The sequence below is a fragment of the Macrobrachium nipponense genome, chromosome 3 (assembly GCF_015104395.2).
Source record: "Macrobrachium nipponense isolate FS-2020 chromosome 3, ASM1510439v2, whole genome shotgun sequence".
Lineage (NCBI taxonomy): Eukaryota > Metazoa > Arthropoda > Malacostraca > Decapoda > Palaemonidae > Macrobrachium > Macrobrachium nipponense.
The window spans coordinates 82,114,744-82,131,182 of record NC_087202.1 but is presented as its reverse complement, the minus strand read 5'-3'; the positions used below and the strand labels follow the sequence as shown (position 1 = coordinate 82,131,182).

General features: G+C 34.4%; 1 protein-coding gene across 1 annotated transcript in view; it reads right to left on the bottom strand.

Moving 5' to 3' along the window:
- LOC135221858 (uncharacterized) overlaps nucleotides 1–16,439 on the bottom strand; it is a 120,545-nt gene that overhangs the window by 37,167 nt on the left and 66,939 nt on the right. Inside the window, 22 exon segments of the mRNA XM_064259802.1 lie at nucleotides 744–876; nucleotides 1,088–1,326; nucleotides 1,586–1,750; nucleotides 3,847–4,041; nucleotides 4,319–4,408; nucleotides 4,726–4,848; nucleotides 5,105–5,260; nucleotides 5,612–5,739; nucleotides 6,097–6,307; nucleotides 8,225–8,450; nucleotides 8,768–8,966; nucleotides 10,088–10,221; nucleotides 10,703–10,792; nucleotides 10,967–11,151; nucleotides 11,464–11,649; nucleotides 11,976–12,121; nucleotides 12,312–12,405; nucleotides 13,022–13,168; nucleotides 13,466–13,609; nucleotides 14,054–14,232; nucleotides 14,669–14,842; nucleotides 15,881–16,022. Of these exon segments, the coding sequence (XP_064115872.1) occupies nucleotides 744–876; nucleotides 1,088–1,326; nucleotides 1,586–1,750; nucleotides 3,847–4,041; nucleotides 4,319–4,408; nucleotides 4,726–4,848; nucleotides 5,105–5,260; nucleotides 5,612–5,739; nucleotides 6,097–6,307; nucleotides 8,225–8,450; nucleotides 8,768–8,966; nucleotides 10,088–10,221; nucleotides 10,703–10,792; nucleotides 10,967–11,151; nucleotides 11,464–11,649; nucleotides 11,976–12,121; nucleotides 12,312–12,405; nucleotides 13,022–13,168; nucleotides 13,466–13,609; nucleotides 14,054–14,232; nucleotides 14,669–14,842; nucleotides 15,881–16,022 (3,486 nt within the window).

Below are 16,439 nucleotides of genomic sequence, written 5' to 3'. Positions count from 1 at the left end.
GTTTCTGATTCAAAAGTTTATAAGCAACAAAATGCATAACTTTAGTGGAAAACTTTTCCATGAGCTATGAAGCTCATAAAATTCCCCAATAAACATTCTCTTTTTTACCAAATACAATGTGTTTATCATTAATTTCATCAATTAATGGAAACATGTTGTAAAGGTCAAGAACCTCTATCCAACATTCTACAGCCAATAGCTATGCAAAAGTGAATAAGAAATTTTTAGAGAATTTACAAAAGAAACTTAAGCACATAAAGGACTGGCAAAAATACGGATAAGAGAGAAAATAAACTTTAGGGTAGATGAATAAAAATTCTAGTAGGACTTAAAATCGATATACCATTGTAAGACTGATCTGTCATGTCATGTTGCGGCTGTTTTATCAAGCACCATTTGCTTAAATACCTACTTATAAGAATAAATAATTTGCACTCCTTACTAAGAAGACTACTATACTCTGTTTTTTTCCATCTGTCCATCCGCCTATGGTGTTTGTGCATGGCAACACTGCGTCCCGGGCTTTATATAATATCCTATTTCGAATATTAACGGTGTAATTCGCATACAGTAAATTATTAAAACACTTTTCAGTTGGAAATGTATACCCAGATATCCTTTTATTTACCTAATATTTAGACATGACGTAACTATTTAAGCACAGGACGCAGTGTTGCCATGTGCGACCACCACAGGCGGATGGACAGAAGGAAAAAAAAACAGAGTATAGTTTATTATCTCACCTCACGAATGAAATTCTGTTCATATTTGACTGTGGCATCAAGTACAATATTTCCTCTCTCCCATCCAACCTTAGTTTTCAAACGAGACTTCAATATATCAACAACTATAAGTTGCCACATGAATTCTCCATTTCTGAAAAAAAAGTTTTAAAAATATTTGTAAAATTAAGGTAAGTTATTAAGAATCTGAATTAAAAATTTAATAACAAAGTAATTTTACTCATGACTATAAACTAACGATTTTAAAATCAAAACTACGAATAAGAGCAATAATCAAAAGAATTTTGAAATGGACAGTTGAAAGAAAGTACATGTCACTGTGTGAATTTTAGAAATACTTTTACCTGAAAGGCTCAAAAGGAGATGAGTATGTCCCTGAGAGGTCTCTGGTAGTGCCTTGAGCAAAAATCTCATAGACACCTTCTTTGGTACGAATACGGCCACTAACTTTACCAACGTCCTCACTTGTTGGTACAAGATACTCCCAAGTGAGGTCATACATGTCATAGCCTTCTATAGAGGATGTCACAGAAATATGCAAATCTCCTTCTTCAATCCTCGGTAAACTCCCTATAATAACGAGCTGCAATAAGAAAAAAGAATCATTAAAAATGATGGTAATCTTAAGAAATAAAATGTTCAGAAGTGCCAACAGCAACTTAGCTTCATATCCAGTCTTTTACAATCAATCAATATGAAATGTCATCATTTTCTAATGCTAATTATGTGAATAAGACAGACTATGTTTCTCTCAGATAATGAAATATTTTATAGGCAAACTTCCATGCACTACAAAACCTTACATCCCTTGTTTACATCAGGAGTTATGTACAGTTCTTTACCTTTGATGTATCAGCACCTTCTGACTGTATAGTAATATTCACTTTAGGCACCGGTTCCCAAGAAATCAAACCAGCAAACTTCACGCTGGCGTCACTGAGTCGATTATCCAAGGACTGAAGAGGCAGCTCTGCTACAGCATGGCCCTCAAAACCACCAGCACTTCGCTGAAGGATGACAAGGTGTTAAAGTTTATGCTGCATTTCCATAATGCAAATACTGTAGGACATACAGTAAATAAACTGCAAACAAAATCAGCTAAAACAGCATTTTTTTCTTGCTCACTACATCCGATGGTAATTCTAAGCCCTCATTCCGCTAAAGTAGACTATGGCAGTTGACGTTTTCCTACGTTATTTTACTTACTGAACAAGAATTTAAAGTAATATTTATTCGGACGGCTGTAATTAACTCCCAGGGGCCAGTACTAAACACGGCGAAATACATTGGACGCCCCAATCCCTAGTGGATGTCGTATCCGCGGTTACGTTTCTTGCAGGGTAATTTTAAAGAATAGTTCCGCACGGACTGCAAGGAACGTAACCGCGGATACGTCACCCACTAGGGATTGGGGCGTCCAATGTGTTTCGCCGTGTTTAGTGCTGGCCCCTGGGGGGTTAATTACAGTCGTCCGAATAAATATTACTTTAAATTCTTGTCCAGTAAGTAAAATAACGAAGGAAAACGTCAACTGCCTGCCATTGTCTACTTTACCGCGGAATAAGGGCTTAGAATTACCCATCAGATTCTTATGAGAATGAAGATAGGTTCTACAAGTACTAGTGTTAGGAAAAATCAGAGTACCATAATTGCCATTTGAAAAGTAAAAAATAAATTCTATGAATATTTTTTTCCTCTGTCTTCCTTTAAAAGGGTTGATTCCTCCTGTGATATTTTTCTTCATTCATCTGTTAATTATTTAAAGTACATGGTAATGTGAAACATTATATCATAATCCGCCTAACTTTTTTTTTTCCTCTGGGTGTAGAGGATTATTTCAACCTGAAGACTTTATCTAGGTTGAGACAAAGGGAAACATAGGAAGGGAGAAAGAAGAAGAACTAGGGCTTCGTAATGAAGAAAGCAATATTCCCAGCTTGATAACAAGTGGGACAGAAAAGAAATATAATTCTAGAAATATGTAATATGATCGTCATTGATTTAGCATACGTCAAATTACAAAGCACCTGCCAGAAAAGGAGAAGGAAGAGGACTCCTCTCAAGATTTATGAATCTTTATATACACAGTAGTACCTAGAGAAAATAGACAGCCCAATCTGAGCATAAATTATTGATGCAGCACCCAAATATGTATTTGTATAATATGTGTTCCAACAGGGAATGATAAGCTTCAATAACTCAGTAGAAAAGAAAGTTTTAGAACATTTTTAGATGCAGGTGTACCAATTTGACAAATGGGAGCTCTCTACAACACATAAAATAGGGAAGTTTGAAGTAATATGACTGCTCAAAATTTTAGTTGATGTAAGAAAGTTAATTATACCCTTGAACCAGCCATAATACAAAGAACAGGATGGGAGAGGTCAGAAAAGTAAGAAGAAATTAAGTTTTGAGATTGCTGCACAGATATACATACCCTCAAGATTATTGCAGGTAATTATCAAAGAGAAGCTCGAAAATGAGTAAAGCTAACAGGGGAGCTCTTAATTTAGTTTGTATATAGTATCTCTCCTTGTTATAAATGATCATTCAAACCTCAGTTTATGGCATGATGACAGTGACATTAATAGGAGGTCACTTGAAATTTCTATAAATTCTTTGACATTACAGTACATATATATAAAAACAATCTAAGAAAAAAGTCCAAGAGCTGCATGTTAATAAACAGCTGAAATTGCAGTGAATTTGCACTACTGTATATTCTGGAAATTATCCGGATAAATCAGTTCTTTGAATGAAAAGACTGCATGAAGACCTTGCAAGATCTACCTGTTTTAAAAACATCCAAAGAAAAAGATATTTAAAATGTATCATATATAATTGCTGACAAAAGAAACTTGGTACATCTCTTACTGACTTCAGGTCAGCTGTACAATACAATACTTAGTAAAATAACTCACCAAGTTGCACAGGCTACAATGGATTATAATCAGTAGAAAAAAGGGTCTAATAGTTAAACTTCAGGTTTGAGCTACTAATATCTAACTCCAGGGACTTCATGCAGAAATGGGTGGGAGGACATGCTTCAGTAAATTACTTATTAAAAATTAATGCAAAATATTTAAAGTAAAATCACTCTTACCTCAAGGTCCACATTGAGTCGCAAATTTCTTGTTGGTCCATATTTCATGGTAAGATCATACCTTACACTGGATTCCGTAGTATTGTCACACAGATCAAGAACAACTGTATGGAGCTCAGGTAAGGGAGAATACAACTCGATGGCCACTCGCAGGCGTGGAAGTCGACCTTGCTCATACCGTGCTCCAAGGCCATACTATAGTTGCACCATAATTATGTGTAAATCAACCAGTATTATCATTCTGCGCATTTTGGCGACTCATAGTAATTTTCACAACAAACAAACAACTGCATTACATGTTTTACTATCTTGATATTTGTACATATACTGCTTGCAGTTTAAAAAATGCTTGCATATCACAATAAAATATGGTAAATAAAGAACTCTAAAATAAAAAGTAAAGTACCTGAATTATTACAAAACTGTCAATTCATGGAACAAGCTGGTCAAAAAACTAACAAATGTTGCATACCTTATTATCACCGATTTGACCAAAAATCCTGGGATGGACACGTACTTCTGGATCTAATGTGAACAAATTTCTCAGTTCTCCCGTTATTACCTAAGGTATTACAAAAATAAATTAGAAGCAGTGAGAATTAAAAATAATAAGGAAAAAACAATCATGGGAATTTTTCCTAGACTCCACAGAACTAATTTATTGAAATTAATACTTTGCCTTAGACAGGAGAGATTTTACTCCATATAAAAATTAGAATTGACTGGCAGTAAATTAGTGATTAAAATATGTTTATATAATTTCCTAGTGATAACAATAGGAACTGGACAAACTTAGGGTAAAAACCATGATTTCTGAAAAGTCAACATTTGCTGTCACATGTTCACTATACAGTGATTAGCTTTCCAAAACCTACTCACCTGATAACCAGGGAAAGGTGTGCGTATTGTACAGCTGACCAAGAAGTCAGTAAGAGATGTGACTTGGCCAAACAAAACAAAACCAGCATCGACTTTGTCGTTCCACTGTACTCTGGCCTCTGTCTGCAAAGTAGAAACTATTATTTTCATCTTATAAAAATCATACCTTCTAACAATAAGCACACCTCCCAATGATGATAAAAACAAATGAGGAAGCATATTTTTCATTCAAACCTCCTGTAAAATCTGAGAAAGCCACAGTACGTATTTTCAAACTAATAGGGTAAACGTCTATATTGCACTACGAAAGAACAGCTAAACCAAACATTAAGGAGTTTGAAGAAAGCGAGGTTATGAACTTTAGACTGTCAACTCTCACCTTGATATGCTCGTCTTTTGAATGGCCAAGGATGATACCAGCCTTGCTTAACTCTTCCAAGGAGGTCTCTATCAGAATTCCAGCCTTGAAGTGTTGAGGTAACGTAGCCACCTGACCCTCGATATGTATTTCCTCATCAGCCCAAAGTACTGCTATCTTTAATTAGAACAACACTGTTTTATTACAAATTTAAATCTCCTCTTGTTCTGAATGCTGATGTTTGCATGAAACTGGGAAAGAGGAATACCTACCACTGGTCATCCAAGGTTTCATTAAAAATGTAGATCTTTATCACAATGTAAAGCAAACTCTCCTAGCTTTACTAATTTTAGAACTATAGATATCTAACAGATAAAATAAAAGTCACTAAAAATCATAGAAACTGTTTTGTTCACCGTCTACCATTTTCTTTGTAAATTGCTAGACTGAGCAAATAATGAAAACAAAACATTACTAAAATCCTTCATAAGCAACCTTACAAATGATTAATATAAAAAGTTTACATACACTTAGCTTTTCCTCCAAAGCTGCAGGGTCATGGTAAACATGTATATGGGCCATCACTATGTCTTTCTTTTGCAATGATGATACAGACAAGTTTCCTCTCAGAAAATCATATCCGTGGTACATGTCACCTGCAAAGCAGGAAAGGATTCTGATCATTCTATAGTATTATGAAGGATAGTTGTCAGTACATCAGAGGCCTGTAGTAATTAAGAAATGTTTGAAGAACATTGATTTGTGTATTACCTTCACTGATAAACCATAATGAAATAGGAGTTTGTGTACAAACATCAGTTCAATAGTACTTATGAAAATACAATACATCTATACTACTGTGAAATGGCTCAAGTGTAACTAAATGCTACACAACTAGGGAAATGATACACCATAAACTTCTTATCAGAAGGTGTTTAACAAATAGGGTTCACCTGTATCTGATGTGCTTATTATATTTTCTTGATATTATGTATCCTAACAAACTTTCATACCTGCTAGTATTACTTCATATTCATGTCCTTCCCACTTTGCTTTGGCACGCATATCTGTGGCCAAGGGCAGGAGAGAAAAGTCAACAGCAGCAGACATCAAGCTGTAGCCTTCAATTGTAGTGCGGACTTGACCGAAGAGTGAATATCTCAGAATGTCATTCATGCTATCATCCTTGCCCTCAAAGGTAATCTCAAGGCGATCTTTATCCCACTGTTGTCAAATAAAAAAGGGGGAAAAGTGATAAAAATCAGTGAGAGCAAGACAAAGTTTGTGGAAGAAGAGCAAATATAGAATATAAAAATGGTTTTACTATATGATGATAAAATTAAATATCACTGAAATGTGTGTGAGTATGTGTGTTGTAGATCCAGTAAGAGCAGCGTAACTTATGCCTAGCATACTTCCCAGACCGAAAACCATTTTGTCCCGTTACTTAAAGAGAATTTTCTTATTAGCATACATTTTTTAATTCTGTTATTTAATGCCAGTTGATTTTTTCTCATATAATTTGCATTTTTATATGTACACAGAAATACAGCACATGCCTACATTTTAGAAGTTTGCAGTATGTATAGCCTAGCAAATATTAAGACAAACTGCTATTCTGAACACTGTGTGCATTTAGATTTTTAGCTCATAATTAGTTTGATGTGCATTTTTGTCTTGATTTAACAGAAAAAATGAAAGGAGTTTTCTCACCAGCTAGCACTATCTTGTAATTGTCACAAAAGCCTCAGTTTTTAGTCTCTAAACCTCGCTGTTTATTACCTCCCAACATACAGCCATTTTTATCACTTCCAAGTACGTACAGTCATACCCCTACATACGAAAGTCCCTACGGACAAAAAATTCAGGTTACAAAGGCAAAGACGAAGATTTTTTGCTTCTGTGTACGAAAATAATTCAGGTTGCGAAAGGGTGTTTGTACTGTAAAGTCCAAGATTCGCTCGGGCCGCCGAGAACAATTTTAAAACTCATGCGCCGCCAACTCAGTAGACTTGCAACCATGCTCCGACTCTTCCATTGGTTCCTGATGCTAGTCACTACCGTAAGATCCTGCTCTCCTATTGGTCAGCGTCTGTTTCATCATACCTCTATGTAAAGGCGTTCCTTGACCATTTATTGTGGCAGCGTTATCGTAAAGACCTGGAATTCGTTCGTTCACGTAGATTTCGTTTGTTAACGTAAATTCGTGTTAGTGATTTCGCTTTCGTTGTACTGTAAGTTACTTTATCGTGTTGTGTGTGAACTTAATTACTTATGTTATTAGCCATGGATCCCAAGAATGTGGCTGAAGTTCACGGAAAGAAGAGGATGCTTTCTATGGAGACGAAGAGGGAGATAATCAAGAAGTGTTAATGTTTTCTGCCATTTGTTAATGTGTTTCGTAAAGTTTAGTGTTAAGGTTTTCTGCCATTTTTTAATGTGTTTCGTAAAGTTAAGTGTACGCACGTATCTGCCGTTTGTCCTCCTCCTCTGTCACCACTTTCGGACATCGCCTCACTCGAAAGGTAAGGTTCCACATTTTACTACATACGTAAATACATGTACGTACAGTATTTCTTGTACCCTGTACACTAATACGCTTTATTTACAGGTACAGTCACGGTTAGGTTAGTTATTGAATGGTCCATATTGTTGTATTTCATTGTTTATTGGTCAATTTAGCTTTATTATAAAATTTACTTTGGTGTTTTTGTAGGGCTTGAACGAATTAGGCAATTTACATGTAAAACGTAGTTCTAGATACGAAAAAATCAGGTTACGAAGGCTGTTAGGAACGGATTAATTTCGTAACCAGAGGCACTACTGTATTAATTGTTAATCTCCTTTTTTTCTGAGAACTCAACCCTTAATAGGATTATCATAGAACTGTTTGGATGGGTCAGGATGAGCTTTTGGTAGTTGGTAGCTAAAAGGCACATGAAATCATGAATCTCCAGGTACTGGATTGTTAAACTTAAAACTTTTACTATAATGGCGATTTTTGAAGTATATTTCTGGACCTATTTGTCTGATGTCCTTAGTAACGGTTTGAGTATTTGTGCTGAACAATAATGACGACTTATATGAATATTTCCTGTAAATAGACACTAAAAAAATTATTGCCTTGACAATTCTACTAACCATTATGTAAAAGTTCATGTCAAGAACTCCACTAGTTTTCTCTATAACAGCTCCAGTGCTGGCACTTATGAGACCCTCAAAAGAAGAGCTCACATCCAGCTTTGTCTCTATCCTGAAGGTGGAGCTGTCAATCCGCTTGCGGGCCAAGAGCTGCATATCAATAAATTCATTATCATGCCAGCCAGCTTTCAAGGTGCCTTCAATGTGGTCAGGATCACGGAAGTATCTGATGAAGGAGATGCGCTATTTCAACAACTACAATCTAAAACTTGCTCCTCTCAATGCCGCCAGGAAACAAGATATTCCAAAGAAAAGATGAAATATTTAATATATAAATGCTTCTGTCAAAACAGAGAGGAGTGCTTTAGTTAGTCATGTCATTGTATTTGATCTCTAAAGTGTACCCAAGCTCCATACAGGTGGAAGGCTTCATCATTTCAATACTGACTAATGTACCTAATTCTTAAATGTATATAGGTGTGCTAAACAACTTTCTCATAAAAGTTTTATCAGTAAGTTACCACACCACAGAGATACACTTACTTGATTTCGAGGCAATTCTTCTTCCAGTGTACAAAAGGTGTGCTGATGTCAAAGTTACCATAAAGCTCAGCTGTGTGCCCCCGTCTGAGACGCATTGTAAAGTTTGTTGTGATGGCTTGAATATTTCGACTGCCTTCCATCCAACTTATACCACCCTCATTCCTGTGTTCCCAAATTAAGTCTTCACCTATAAACTGCACTGTTCAAATGTTGGAAAAAAGATTAAATACAAATAATGCAATCCAAATTTTCATTAACTCCTCTGACACATGAAGACTATGATCGACTAATCTCATAATTTATTATAAATTTCTCACAATGAATAAAATAGGTGCTATCAATTTTCTTGGAATTTTCTTCAAAACAAGTTAACCCGTACAAAATGACCCTTGATTGCCAGGTAGCAGAGTTTTAATCCCGAGTCCTGGATCTGAGTGGTAACAAGAGATATCAATCAGGTTTTTCTTTCTAATCAATTTACATAGTCTTAGATATTAACATTTATTGTCTAGAGAAAATATTTAATGGAATTATACTAGAGAAGTAATGGAATTACTAGAGATTATATCTATTCCACCTCTTAAAATATTAGAAAAAAAGTGTTCTTCATTTTCATCTCAGTGTTTACTGCATATGTGTCTTAACTGAGAAAATGTGCAGGAGACATTACTGTTTACTGTGCAGACGCTCCTCTACTTACGAACTTTCTACTTATGAGCTTTCAGATGCGAACAACGGTGATCGTAAATTAAGACTATACTTTACTACTTATTATCATAATTTGCTTAATGTATCAATGTATTTAGGCTTTATATATATCGTTCGTACTAATAAAATACTCTATAAAATGTAATACAGTACTAGTGTTATGTTTTAGTATGAAAAAACATAAATAATACAGTACATACATAATGACTCTTGAGTATATCAAGTTGGACTATGAACAAACAAAGATACAAACAGCCGTTCAGAATGTAATTCGTTTGTAAGTAAAGGAGCGTCTGTATTGATAATGAAGAAATAAAAAATTAAAACTTTACCCACAAATACTGATAGATTATAACTCAAAACAAAACTTCATTACTATAAGACTTTATAAGTGATTATGGGGCTTATTCGTCACAGATTCATTTTTTTATGTATAGACAATAAAAGTTTCACATGTCATAAAAAATATATCTGATGTGTAACTAACATAGCACATAAGGATTAGGGCTATTAAATAACATAAAATAATATATATTTAAGGCTGGGCTTGACTCTGATATTCCCTTATCCCAGTGAATATTTGCAACAATATAATCTCACATACACACTCACAGAATTTGTGCGTCTTCCAGTTTGAACGATACTGCTGTCCCAAGAAGAATAGTTGACCATCCATACTGAATGTGAAATCCTGATCACTTGGGGTTTCATATAAGACATCAAATACCAGTTTCTGATTAGGATCCCTGTTAATGAAAAAACATTCTTATTAATAACGAAATTGTTTTTGCAAACACCAAACTATTCTTTGATATGGGTTTCTTCAGCCAACAGCTTGTGCAACTCTGTATTATAATTAGATAAGAACTTCAAAAAAATAAATGCATCTTCAGTGTAAGGATTTTTAGTTAGTTCTGATATGAATTTACAACCTTTGAGTTTCATAACAGCAAAGAAAAAGTATTTTCCTCTAGTTTATCATTACCTATATTCTTCCAAATACTTAATTCACTTGTAACCTTTACCTGTACTTAATGTTAACTGCCTGTTACTTACAGCCCATGTTATCAGCTTTTTGAAAAGTCTATTGTATTCAAGTAAATTACATGGATATTTAAAAGAAACTGTAGCTTGATAAATGACAGTATCATAAATAATAGAATAATACTAGCAGCATTTTGCAAACAACCAGATATATATGAACTCCTGGTAAGGAATCTGACTAACCTGTTGGCATCCCACTTCAAAAGAGCTTGAAAACCATACTGATGAGACTGAAGAATATCAGCAATTAGACTAACGTGAATATCTCGCTGCCTGAAAGTACAATGTATAATTAGTCAATGAGATATAAATTTTTATTTACAAGGTTATAGTATTTGGACTGTGACAGTCCTAATAGAAAATTAATTAACAAAATAGCAATATGTAAACAATGCTGACTGATTTCTGCAACAAATAGAACACATCTCTTCCACTGATGAGACTCACCTATCAAGGTGCAAGTCATTAGTTATTGTGATGACATTTCCTATACTAATTTCAGTGTTTGATGTATAAAGTTGGCCAGGGAGGTAAACTTCGAGGTTAACATTATGAGTCTGAGCCAACAAGTGGTCCCTTCCATGAGTATAACCAATACTGACACCATACTTCTGGCCACTGTTTGTGAGAACCTGAGACGGAAAACAAACTGAAACCTAAATTCACAATAACCACTGTATATGAAAAACATATATACTACAATATAATACTGCAAAGCATAGATATATAGGGATAAATGCTTTTGCACTTTTACAGTATATAGATGAAATAAATTACCACCAAATTAGAACAAGGAGAAAAATCTATGGATATCAAGGGTCACTGTCTAAGCAGCATTTCTGAACAACTCGAGACATAGTTATTCTTAAAAAGGCTTAAAAGATGAATTATGTGATACAATACATTCAAATAATTGTATTGATAACTAATCAGTACCTACTTACATGTGTAACAAGACTCATTTCTCTCTCATTAGAATGGAAAGTTGAATTAATTCTTATTAACCCATACGAAGGAAAAGTGACATCTAACAAGAGATTGTGCAGGTTTTCTAGCCGAGTAGAAAGGTCTCCATAAGCACCGCTCACTTCTATTTTTGTATCCCTTCCAGACTTTGCTTCACCGTCAAACTAGAAATAATAAGATTGCCATGATAAATACTATGTTGATATTTTATGGATATTCTCATTGTAACTATTTGTTTCTGTAACCTGTTTGTGTTCCCATTTGGAGATTATGTTTCTCACCACTGCTACTAAAACTAATATGTACTATAAAAAAATTACAATGCTTAAAGTACAGTAAAATCATATGATTCATATAACTGTACACACTTTCCAATACATAAGTACTCATATAATCAACTTATTCCATCCCATAGTTATTGGAATGGATTGCATAATATATTCTTAATCAATTATCCTAAGAAATGAATGTCCAAGGGCAATCAACTCACAGTGTAAATTTTGCTTCTCTTCTCTTTAACTTGACCATTAACTTCCAAGTCTGCTGTTTCTGGAATTTTGATGAACCATGAACCCTCAACTTCGAGGTATCCAGTTAACTCCTTTTTCAAGTGTAAACGGGAAACAAGTTCTTTTGCTGTAAAAATATGATGGAAATAATTAATACATATATACAGTTGGTACACTGAAGAGTCAATTAAAATATGAAAATAGTGTTTCATGAGATTTCCTGTTTAATGATTTGGAAACATTACTCATGAATGGCAAATTTTGTTCTGGCTACTTATAATTATCAGTAAGAGGAATGTTACAGAAAATCTACTCACCTGTTGAATATTGGACAATGAAGCCTGTGTTAAGTATACGATCATCATGGAACCAGTCTAAGCCTACCTTCAAGTCCAAATTACTTTTGGGATGCTGAAAAAAAATGAATAATCCAGTAAACAATTTTACGAATATAAACACATCTCTTTATACCGCATAAGCCTAGATGCCCAGTTTGGGTAGAAAACCGAGTGTCAATTATCGATTGTTAGAATGTGAAAATTGGAAAGCAAGAGACTGGCTAAATTCCTCCAGTTATGCTAAGTCCCTTGTCTCATCAACCAAAGTCTCAAATCTCACATCTGTGACCTGAAGCCAGAAAAGTGTCAATCAGTGGGAACAGAAAAAGGGTACACATGGTGAAGAAAGGTTCGATGACATTGTTAAAAATTGTTTGAGAAACCTAAATTTCACTCAGATATCTCCAGATCATGCAAACCTTAAGCCATTTTCAAGAGAAGACAGCCAATATGTCATATTAAATTCACACAAACATAAATCTTCTCAGAATACTGTGTAATTGTACCCAATGTACTACCAAATATCAAACATAGACCTTGTAGAGTAATGAAGAACTGGTGGTGAAGAAGATTATAACCAAGATAGGCTCAGTTATAAGCAAACTAACTAAAATGAACAAATGAGGCTAACTTCTCACTGCTAGTCAATGCATGGTTGTCTCCAAGCAGGTCAGCTAATGGTCACTCACCTTGACATAAAAGGTAGAATTGAATGTCGTCCTTGAATCGATATTGTAGAGAGTAAACAACTGAAATATATCCACTTGATGTTCTGGATTCTCAAAGTTCTCACCCAGGTTTACCTGGATATCATTTTCAAAAGAACCAAAATGACTCTGCAAAAGATGATAAAGCATGACGTGCAATTAGTACAGTACTGTACATTTACAGGGCTATTACAAAAACAAAAATAAAGTGAATGTTACAAAATGCCTTTGTTAATTGAACAAGAAGATGATGTTTTCACTTGCTGAATCTGTAAAATGATATACAAGATACAACTTCCACTCAGCAGTTCAGGTATTTGTCATAAATTACAGAAAAGAATTCCCACAGATAAGTCTACGTATTTTGAACCATAGATTTGTTTTCTTCAATGATTTCAAGAATGAATGTACTTCAGTCAATCTTACCTTGTAAAACCAAGCACCCATGAAATTGATGTTTGGGAACTGAGAGAAAAAGAATCTCCAACGACGCTCGAACTTGCTGTCACTGGCTGTTGATGAGTTGGCCACACGGTATTCTATCTTGATGTTTTCACGGGGCACCGATAACTGGAATAATACATTTCATAAAGCTTATTTTCAACTTCCTGAATCTTAAGAATAATTTCAAGACTCAAAAGCTAATGGCAGTAATGATAAAATCCACCAAAGAGTATCTCAAATTGTAAATACAATACATTCATAATCTATTTTTGGGAATTTTAAAAGTTAGACTTCATTCTGTGCCTTTCAATAAATGAGGCTCTTAGAGTTCCTTCATAAAATATCTAATGTTCAATTTCTCTTTCACTCTTAATATTTTATTATCTTACTAAATACTGTACAACCTCGATAATACAGTGCACATTTTACATGCTGGTTATTCTACCACGTAAAAGGAAGAAAAAAATGCAATTAAATGAAAAAAAATACCGATAAATGGAGCGCCTTTGAGAGAGTGTTCTGAAAAAATAAGAAAGAAAAAACTCCAGAGGTTTTTAAATGGCAACTTACCGATGGGCTATACACAATGTCCAAGTTGGCGTCCCTCTCAGACCCATTGTCACTGAGAGATCCTTGAATGGTGCCTGTAGCTCGTTGCCAAGTATTCCTTGGTCCTGGTACCAGATAATTTACCTGCACGTCAACTTCATAAAGCTGCGCCCCTGATTTCTGCCGCAAATCTACGACTCCTGTTGTAATGAATGTGAGCAATATTGACTTGAAACAGAAAACGTAGGTACTACTATACCCTGACCATATCACCAATTCACTCTATATACTTGTAATGGAGAAGATGAAAATGGATTGCATACATCTCAGTTTACTCTACATTAAAGGCATATAAAAAAAAATTTCACATATGTGCAGAATACTGAATGTTGGTACGTACTACTTTGAATACAATTTGGCCATATTTTCTACAAATCTAAATATTTCAGTATTGTGCTAAGACAGTAACCTTTAATCAAGAATTTACTCTTTACAATGTAAGCCTTCCATTCAAAAAATACTTCAGCATCATTCACTTTAAAACATAGTAAACTTGAACAGCTTACATTAATAAAATTTAGTCACAAGGAAATGATGTTAGTTTTATGAATTTGCCAAATACTTCACAATACGCACCCGTAAACTTAACAAGTTCCTGTCCTCTCCATGTGATTGTGAATATAGGGCTGAACACATCGCGACCTTGTTTGCTATGACGTGAGAACCCAGCATTAACCGTTGCAGCCTCTTGGTCATTTATTGATACACTTACGTCTAAACGTTTCTCCATTTCCGTCCATACGTACCGTCCTGAAGTGAGAATCAAAGAAAATATAAAACGACATTAAAATTTATAATAATAATAATGAATCAACAAAGGAGTTTATATTAGCCAATAGCTATCTATACTTGTTTTGTATTATATATGTGAAATCTTTAAAAAGATAACAACTGCTTATATAATCTACTAATTCTTGTTTGTATGATTACTATCTGTGTATTCTTATTCTACTTTCCTTACTATAAGACGATTACCAAAGTTTTCCAACACAATGAAGAAGGAAAGTGGAGAAATTCTTGTTCATTAAGTGGAGAGATTTGGAAAAGACGACTGTATTAATCAACGACAGTATTACCAGATCTACTCTTCAAAGGAAAATATTTCATGGGATTTTGTTCATAATGAAACTAACTTTGAACTCCTCACCCTTCCCCAAAAAGTGTTCCTACCATGTTTGTCATTTTATGTAAAACTGCAGGTAATTATACATCATGAAAAAGGCTATAAATAATGCAACATAACATGCAGCACAAAATAACACTGCAGAGCCTACATTACATACAGTATATACAGCTAAAGGGTCTTATGCTAATAATATAGTGGTATGCAGCTTTGTAAAATGATCACTGCATTCTTCATTAGGCTTGAAAACTCAGACAAGTCACTTCATGCATAGCTAACGAGTACAGTTTTTGATAATATCCCATCTAGTCCATTCTACAAAAGTGAAGAATAGCAATCTTAAAATCTTGTACTTTGCGGGGGATGAGTACCGCACCCTCCAGCAAATGCTTGGAACTGTCTGTTTTGATAGCTCAGACACAAAAAAAAACATCTAAAAATGCTTATGCCCTTTAGTAGTTTTATAACAAAAAGTGCAGTCACAAAAATTATATGAGAATATAGTAATTTGTGAATATTTCTCAATGAAAAATACTACGAACAGACAAATTTCCGCAATAATGTGTAAATATGTTCTTTAGAAAAATATGCGAATCAGTGAGTAAATCTAAAAAATCACAACTGAAATTTGTTCTGGTAGGTAGTTTCATCACCACGGCACATACCTCTTGATAACATGCTTGTCCTTGGAGATCGTAACTCAAGTATAATGTTCTGTGATCTGAAGTTAATGTTATACTTTATACTGTGTTCACGAGGACTTGTTGTTCCTGGAGTGTTGACTGACAGCAAGAATGTCCTGTATTCCTGCAATTAAATATAGTTGTGTACATTAACAATCTATCTCCATAAAAAATGACATTGTTGCTGCAGCCTAACTTTAAATGAAATACTGATTTTATATGAGAGAGATAAGTCAACATCTTAACTATTTGTGCATTCAAATGTGGCATTTTGTACAGCAATACTAACACACTGTAATTTCCTTTCTTGACTTCCTAGCTAAGGTGACTCTATTGAAAGTTAATGCTACTGACATGACTAAAATGTTGAAAACAATTTCAACATTGAAGTTAAATGTAATAAACGGTGTCATTTTTCAGAGCTATGATTACCCTTATGTGTTATGAAAATGTTAAACGACAATCATTACAAAGTGAAAAATCAACTGACTGCAGACTTTTCAATTTTTTTTGGAGCTCATAAAAGATTTTTAGTGACCAG